Source organism: Stegodyphus dumicola, chromosome 6, assembly GCF_044657685.1.
Source record: "Stegodyphus dumicola isolate Sdum_Otavi_A_Nest chromosome 6, ASM4465768v1".
Classification (NCBI taxonomy): Eukaryota; Metazoa; Arthropoda; class Arachnida; order Araneae; family Eresidae; genus Stegodyphus; species Stegodyphus dumicola.
In genome coordinates, this window is record NC_140773.1 from 66864269 (window position 1) to 66873306 (window position 9038).

Sequence of the window (9038 nt, forward strand, 5' to 3'; positions counted from 1 at the left end):
AACTGATACTAAAAATTTTAGGCTTAAATTATATTTGATATTTGTGGTAAAAAAGTATTTTAAAATTCTTATTTAGGCTTTTTTTTCTTATTTGTATTGAATTTTTATGTTGATGGTTGATATGTGTAAGCCATTCCAGCATTTATAAAAAAAAAAACTGCTAGCTATGTTTTTGAATTTGTTGCCAGGCAGGCGCGTAGAAAATAAGTAGTAACGTGAAACTGACGTAGTGTGATTTGATTATACTGCCAAACTGGCAAAAGTCTTTTCTTAGTTCTCGCCATCCAGACGTGAGATTTAAAAGAACTGGCAGAAGAGTTAAGTTTAACCGTGAGACCTGAATTTAAAATTACTCAGTTGCATAAATTGATAACTGAATAAATTGATAACTGAAAGTCCCGGTTATGATGAGGAGTTTACTTGAGAACTACTGGCTGCAATTAGAGAAGAATGAGAAGGAAAGGAAGAATGAGAAAAAGAAGGAAAGGAAGAATGAGAAAGAGAACGCGAAAGAGAAGAAAGAGAAAAAGAACACGAAAGAGAAGAAAGAAAAAGAAAAGAAGAACGCGAAAGAGAAGAAAGAGAAAAAGAAAGCAAAAGAGAAGAAAGAAAAAGGAAGAACGCGAAAGAGAAGAGCGAATTAGAGCTTTTGAGCTACAGAAACTTGAATTGGATGCTATGGCTGCAAAAGCACTACCGGTAGAAACTACGCAGTTACCTGAGCAGCCTTTAAAAATAAGAATTCACGATGTCATGCCAAGTTTCAACGCTAAAGAAGATGAAATAAGTTTATTTCTAGTGATATTTGAGCGTCAAGCTAAAATGATGAATATACCTGCTGAAAACAAAGTGACTCAATTTATTTCATTGCTAGCTCCTGACATTGTTCAGCTTATTGCTAGAGAACCAGAAGAGGACGCGAAAAAGTATGAATATATAAAACCTTTATTTACTGTTGCAACAATTTAAATTGAGTGCGGAAAAATTTCGGCAACTATTTAATAAACACCAAAAATCTACTAAAAGTACTTGGTATGATTTCTACTATGAATTAAAGAATTATTTAGAAGGATGGCTTTTATAATAAAAACATGATTAAAAAAAAGACCTTTACATCTGATTAAATTAAGGCTGCAAATTATATTTGTTTGAATAAAGATGATAGTGAGCAAGCAGATTTGAAACTTTTTATACGATTAATAATAATGTGTTATTTAAATTTTGTGGACTTTTTTTTATTAAAAAGATAAATAAACAAAGCAAAATATTTTTTTTAAAAAATATCTCATTGCCAGCAGAAATATTCAAAATTTCTAAAACAAAATGTGCCCTTTCAGTTTGCATTTATTTATAATACTTAAAAAAAATTCCAATACATTAAACTGAAAAAGCTAATATTATTCTCAGGTGATGGACTTATCTGATTTTTCTTACCTTTTGCAGTCACGTGTATTTCGATCTCAGTTTGACGACAAATAATTCACCGCAAAAATATTCATTTTCAGAAGAATATTTATTTCCCCGCAAGCAATTTATTCAGACGAAAATCGTTTATGAATTGTTACCGATGTTCCAACCGCTGCAGAATTGCGGAAATTAAAACCCCTCAGCAGAGTTTTTCTTTTCAAGGTCGTCGAGCACAGGCTTCGTTGCTAGGATTATCCATCCAATAAACTCGAAATCTCTCCGATCGCTTGCTTCCTCCATCGAAGACATGGGTATCCGGTGTTCAAACGTTGATAACTCCAAAGCTTGCGTCTTACTTAGCAGTAACTGTCATAAATGTTGAAGTTCAAGTTTGTAATACGGAGATATAGCAGATTCAGATTTCCGCTTAATAAAATTTTAAACATCTCCTAGAAGATCTGAATATAAATGAATTTGATTTTAATAAATTTCAAGGACAAAAATATTCTCTAATGTTTGTAGATGCACTAGTTTTACTAGCACTGATTTTAAATTTTTTGTGAGTATTCGTTGAAAGGAATTTTAGTTTTTAAAAAATATAAAAATAATAATATATTTCTGATATTAAATTTTAAGTCTAAATGTTAATGACAGTTTATTTCAAAGAATTTTTAATATATTAGAATAATAAAACTTGTGGCCAAAAATATGGTTGGTAGGTTAATTCGGAAAATTTGCAACAAGGCATTCGAAGATTATCTGTCTAAAAAAAAAAAAAAAAACTTATTTGCAAATCCTTTTAACAAAATTAGACATCAATCAAATCAGAAAATAGAATTATTCGCCAGGTGGCAGTTTCTCATTTCCCGTGCACTTTTTACTTCCTTGTACGAAGTAAATCAAGAAACATTCCGAATACCAAACTTAATACTTAAAATGAAAATATCCATTTTGACCGCTATCAAATGCAATTTAACAATGTTTTTTCGTGATATATGTACGTAGGGACAGAATAAAGGACTCTTTTCCCCAAATCGTGGCATTATTGTACGTACGTATATATGTATGTATGTATCTCCCATAACTCAAAAACGAATAGCCTCAGAACGTTGGAATTTTGTATGTGGGACTGCTATAACATGTAGATATGCACTCTGTTTTTGGTTGCAATCGGCCGCATCAAAAGTATATAAATTTGTATATGTCCACTATATTACTCGGCTCAGTGAGCTCATTTTCTTTATTCTTACATGTTTGTAAATTGTGCATTTTTTGCTTTAAAAATGACTGAATTATGCTGTTCTTATCTTCCGATTAAGGTTTTATGCCTTTAGTTTACCTGCATGTTATAGTTGTAGAATTATCATCAATTTAAAAGTGGTTTAAGTGCGGCCTAATATTTTTACCATATCTGTCATATTTGTTTACATTTGAAACTTAGCAGAATAATGAATTTGTTGCCAATCTAGAGAAACTAAGCTTTGTAATAATAAAGTAACGTCTTCTTTTATTATTGCGAATTAAATTATGCTTAGTCCATTTTGGAACTATCATTTAAGTTATTAAATTCTCCCATATATTGACTCAGCATAGCGTGCACAACAAATTAAATCAGTTTTTATGCCTTTAGTGTCCTTTTGCCAAGTGAGTTGAAAGCCGACTGAGTTTGAAAGTTTACTTTTGGAACAAAGGTAAACTTTCAGTTCTGTGAGCGGAAAAATCTGTCTTCTTGCCCGCTGGCCGAATTGCTTGTTTTTGCGCAGAAACTGGAATTTTAATTGTAGAAAAAAAAATTAGTAATCATAATTGTTTTATCTGTGTTTGGTGTTTTTATTTATTTATTTATTTATTTATTTATTTTTATATCTTTCAATTTTTAATACAGATACTTTGAGTTTTTATGTATTTTTGCCTTGTCGCGAAGTGAGAACTGAATTAATTGAATGAGAAATGCATCTCTAATGAAATTCGAGGAAATAAGTTTAAATGAAATGCAGGAAAAAATGGATATAATTTAATATTCCGTACAAGGAACTCATGTGGTGTACACATCAGATTTTCTTTCTTTGTGTGTGTGTGTGCTGTAATTGGTTAGCACATTCGGCTAGCAACCGGAAGAATAAACTTTTTTTTCGCATTCCTGCGCCGAAAACCTAGTAATCTCTACAACCCTATGTGCCAAATGTCATAGCCTTTTTTAAATATCTAGGAAGCCAGCAACTTTACTTAACTAAACTTTATTTCTGAGACTATCACTAAACCCTGTAGTAGACCCTCTAGCAAAACAACTCAGAAGGTTCAAACAACATTTTTATTAAAACTTTATAAATGCACAGCTCATACATACAAATCAATATCCGCTACTTGTGAAATTGAATTTAACATAAAAGTATCAAAGTATGTAACGCTTGAATTCGCAAAACAAATTCCTGTCAAGCTTTGGTTCAGGATTCTACAAGCGCATGCAAACTCAGCTAGCAAAAGGTTAACACCAGTCTGAAGTAATTCTCAAAACTGAGTGAGGAAATATCACGAAGATCAGCATCGATGCCAATGCTCTTTTGTTCAAGAACCCTGTTCAGATGTAAACGTGGCTAATTTGCATCTTGATAGGAGCTGATGAAATTAGAAGCGACGATACAAATAAAATAATTAGGTAATGAATTAATTAACATAAACTTTACATTCATAAATTTTACATAACATAAACTTTACATACATGCTTTGTAAGCTTATTCGATTCTATAGAGAAGCCGAATCTTTTAAAAAGAAAAAAGTTTAAAAGAAAGTCTAACACATATGAAATTCTGAAGATTTAATGTAGTTGATTTGATTTTACAGAGAGAAGGAAAAAGCGTGTCGCTGTACGAGTATTTACTACGTATCTGGAATCCTACTGACTTTCAGGAATTTATGATGTAATTAATTAAGCTTTTATTCTACAATTTGCAAACAAAATTCCTTTGCATTGGACAGTCATCATATCTTTGCTATATCGTGTCCGTATACATATATGTCTTGCCGTTGCATGTATGTATTGCAAAGGAAAATGTAAGATCGCAGAAAATGAAAATTCAGAATTCGGGTTACGATTTCTACTGAACGTGTATTTCTTTCGTACTGCCAATTTCATAAATATTTAAGTCAGGGACTACATGAAGACCAGTTGCTGCTTTGAGAATATCATAATAGGACTGTAAGGAGTGCACAAAAGTAAAATACAGGTACTATAGGTACTATATTGTGGTTATGTTTTTTTTTTTTTTTTTTTTTTTTTTTTTTTTTTTTTTATGTAGAAATGTTAGAAGTTTGAGTCAGTTTTTCATTCAGAGCTTCTAGAAGTTTGAGTCAGTTTTTCATTCAGAGCTTTATATGCATCATTTTAACAGGCTGCAAAAGTATAAAATATTTGCATTTATTTTCATAAGGATGTTACCTAACATATTTTGCTAGCATGAAAATTAAACGTACCCTTAAATCAGTTGAAATTACCGATTTATTTTATCACCAATTTATTATATATAACTTTTTGTTTTTATGTTTTGCAGATAAATATCCCAGTGCAAGAGTCGGCTTGAAATATTAGAGCAATACTGCTCTTGTAAAGATGATCTTGAACTAACTACTTTAATTTTAAGAATTTATGCAGCTGAAATATCGGCAAAAATTCGAATACAGATGTGATTTCTTCTTAATGTAGTACTTCTGCTGAATCTAATAGCAACTTTAAGAGTTTTTCCAAGGAAAATATCTGACTGTTTACACTGTGCTTGGAGAGAAAAATCGAAGAATATTTGTTTTAAGTTTCGCTACTTTATGCGATAATAATTGTGTCACAATGCCTAGCGTTTGCACAGAATCTGTAATGGACACGACGGATATAACAAAATCACTGAAAGAAACAGATCATCCGAGAGTTGTAATTATGGGTGCTGCTGGTGTAGGAAAAACTGCTATCGTCGAACAATTCCTCCATGACAGGTTTCCTGTAGACCACGTTCCAACCGTAGAAGAAATGCACTGCAGTGTATACGACATCTCAGGCGCTACTCTAACTTTAGATATACTAGACACGAGTGGATCCTATGAATTTCCTGCCATGAGAAGATTAGCTATCAAAACCGGTGATGCTTTCATCCTGGTGTACGCGATAGACAATAAGGAGTCTTTCCGGTTCGTGTCAAGTCTCAGAGAACTTATTCTAGAGATTAGGCAAACGGAGGAACACGTTCCAATTGTGGTCGTTGGCAATAAATGTGATTTAGAAAGCAACAGAGCTGTGCCAAAGGACATTACAGAATCTGTTGTTACAATCGATTGGGAGAATGGCTTTGTGGAATCTTCAGCAAAGGAAAATATTAATATCCTGCAAATTTTTAAAACCATGTTGACTCAGGCCCATATCTGTTATGCTCTTGGACCGGCAGTCGAACGACGAAGAAAATCTTTACCAGTCCTGTCAACTTACCCTAAACTGAAACATGCAATCGAACAAAAAAGACATAGCTGTGTTGTACAGTAATTTATTCTTCTTTATTCTACCCAAGTTCTGTGGTATTTGTGCTGTGGTGCATTTACGTGGTGAAGACGTTTAAAAAACTTAATGCATATTGCTTTGGATTTGAAATTGCTTTTTACTCATATGAGAATTTCTTTTGTAACATATTTCAATGAAACAATTTTTGTAAATCCGTTTGAAGATCTTTGCAGAGATTTCTTGAAAGTATAATTCTTCGGAATTTATTTTACAAAAATATTTGCAACTTATACACAATAGAGGCAGAGAAATATTTTTATTTTGCTGTTTAGCGTTTTTCAAATTATTTTTCCATCATTAGTTATAGTTTATAAAATTTTAATGAATGAGTTTTTACTTTTTAGATTTTGATTATACAATGCGTCTTAAATAAAAAAATAATCTAAAATAAATTTTAAAACTTTTTTAAATTTAAACAAAGTTTATAACTGGGGTTAAAAGTTTAAATAATATTTCTTCAATTATAGCAAATATTCTTTTATCCAAATATTTCTTTAAAATCGTATTTGTTTGTTGTTGTATTGTTTCCTTGAAATGAAACATGGGGTAAGAGAAACTTCATTAGAAAGAACTTTTTATTTCAAAGTTTAATCCATTTTGACAAAAATTTAAGCTGCTTAACATTTCTTACGGCTCTGCTTTCATTGTCCATGAAATGGTAAATAAGCTAAGTTTTTATTTACTAAGCCGTAATATCGGAATGTCATAATTTTTGAACATACAGTTATTATAAAGAAATGAATGTTTTGAATACTATGCTTAGTAGATTTTTTATAGAAATACTTAGTTAATTATTCACATAATCAAAACTCTGATTTGTAATTTTTTAAATTGTCTTTGTTTGTTATGAAAATTTTAAAAGCATTTTTGTGTTTAATCTTTACGTAATAATTCGTAGATTTTATTTCTTTCAACACTTAAGTTCTCTAAAGTTTTCTACAAATTTAACAACACAGGCATTTTGACTAGTAGTGAAATAGTAGTTTAGCATTGAAATGCATTTTAACTCGTAGTCAAATAGTAGTTTAGCTGAAACGTGTGTGATAAATGTTCAGTGAGCTTATTTCTTATTTGATATAGGTCATTGTTACTGTACCATTTTATGTAATAACTTTTAATATGTGAAATTATTATATTATTGGATAACATGAAAGTCATGTAAATGTATAAAACATTTTGTGAAGTTTAATTTTATGAACATCAATTCATAAAATATGGCTCTGTTGTGAGAAATTTTTAGAAAATTTTATTATCGTTTCCAAATATCTTCACTGTTACTGCTAAATCTGGAGCCTAAATAAACTGATTGTTGAATCTTGTCTTCAATTTATTGCTTGTTGTTGCCAGTTAATGGGAAGGATAATATAAATTGTTTCATCTTACAACTATTTTTCCTGCACAAACAATTTTGAGAAACAAATATAAAAGTTGGTCTGAAAATTTCAAGTTTATCAATAACAGTTAATTTAGTATTTATAAAAGAAAATTGCACAATTGTAAAAAGAAGTTTTTACAATTTATATTTTCTTTAATTAATTAATAATTTATTTAATTTATATTTTCTGAATCTGTAATTATAACGCCCTCTTTTCAAATACAAACAAGTTTTATGAAAAATGCGAAAAATGACAGCTGCTTCACACAAAGATTAAACTGATATTATATTTTAAAGATTCAATCTTTGATAATTACTGAAGATATAAGTTACCAAGTTTAATCTTTTCCCTAAAATGAAGATATTACATAAATGGGCTAATATAATATAGTTTCGGAATATTAAACTTAAACCAACTCTGTTAGTATTGAAAAATATGATTAAAAATTTTCCTAAAGTAATTCTAAGGTAAATTCCTAAAGTATTCATACATCGAAAGAAGGTAATATAAGTATTCATTTCACTATGGATTTTTTGCTTATACGGATTTTCAGGAATGACATTCTAAGCCAGTAATGCTGGAAATTAAGAAAAGAGAAGGCTCCTCACAGAAGTTTATTACTACGTATAGTAAAAACATAAAATTAATTTCAGACGATCTCTTGCCGCAATACAAAATAGTATGTAGAATAAAAGACCAATAATTTGGTATCCAATGCTCCAGCACTTCTAAACTCCACAACTAAATATTAAATATATAAAAAAGCCTGCAGCATTTTCATGTTACGAAAACAGATTTATTTATTCTGTAGCTAGGAACTGATTTAGTTTTAAAAATACAAATTATTCCTTTTAACAATTTCCCAACAGGCTCATCAAAACACTAAAAATTCTTTACATGTTTTAAAGAAAGATGATTCATTTAATCTGTAAAGATTATTAAATGGCTAATTTTATTATTGAAATCTTAATACAAATTAACTGAAATTAGAAACTGATTTTGTAAAATAATTTAATTACGAATACTTCAATTTGGGGCTATTGGATGTTTAAAAATGATCGAAAGATTTTTAATATCTTAAAAATAAAAGCAAAATTTTCTGTTATAATATTTTGTATTAATAATTCATTTTAAGTTCCTTGCTCAGTTTTAATATATTCACAAATTCAGATTTAAAAACAAAATAAGCTGTATAAATATTCCGAACATTTCTGACTTTTTCCATACTAACCATAGGAGAAGGATTTGAGATTATCTGTGTAAAGTTTGAGTATCTGTGTAAGTAGGTTTTAGATCATCACAACACCTTTACATACTTTCATATACTGGGATGTAACATAAAGCAGTTGAGATTATGTATTTAAGAGGTTAAAGGGATATTGTAACTAGTATTTCAAATTCTGATGACATCCCATACGCTGTCGCTGGAACCTAGATAGGATGTCCTAAGGATATACCGGGATGTGACATTAAGGACTCAGGAGGATGAGTTTATTAGGAAACTGGGATATTACGGGATGTCCTGAGGATGTAGTAAGTAGGAGCTCATATCGTAATAAGATCCCGTACGCTGTCGATGGGACTTAGTTAGGATGTCCTGAGGATATACTGGAATGTGACATTAAGCACTCCGGAGAAGGTGTTTAGGAGGTTAGAGGGATATTCCGGGATGTCCTGAGGATGTGAGCATATCCCGCGAGCAACATCCTCAGGATGTT

At 30.5% G+C, this 9038-nt stretch overlaps 1 protein-coding gene across 3 annotated transcripts in view; it reads left to right on the forward strand.

The window, feature by feature from the left end:
* The window catches only part of LOC118198684 (ras-related protein Rap1-like), a 117171-nt gene extending 109913 nt beyond the window's left edge, over nt 1-7258 (forward strand). For all 3 annotated transcript variants that reach the window (XM_085818461.1, XM_085818460.1, XM_085818459.1), the window contains exon 3: nt 4956-7258. In XM_085818461.1, the coding sequence (XP_085674587.1) occupies nt 5246-5929 (684 nt within the window). In that variant the 5' untranslated portion in view covers nt 4956-5245 and the 3' untranslated portion in view covers nt 5930-7258. The remainder of the gene's footprint in view (nt 1-4955) is intronic.
* The last annotated feature ends 1780 nt before the right edge of the window (nt 7259-9038 follow it).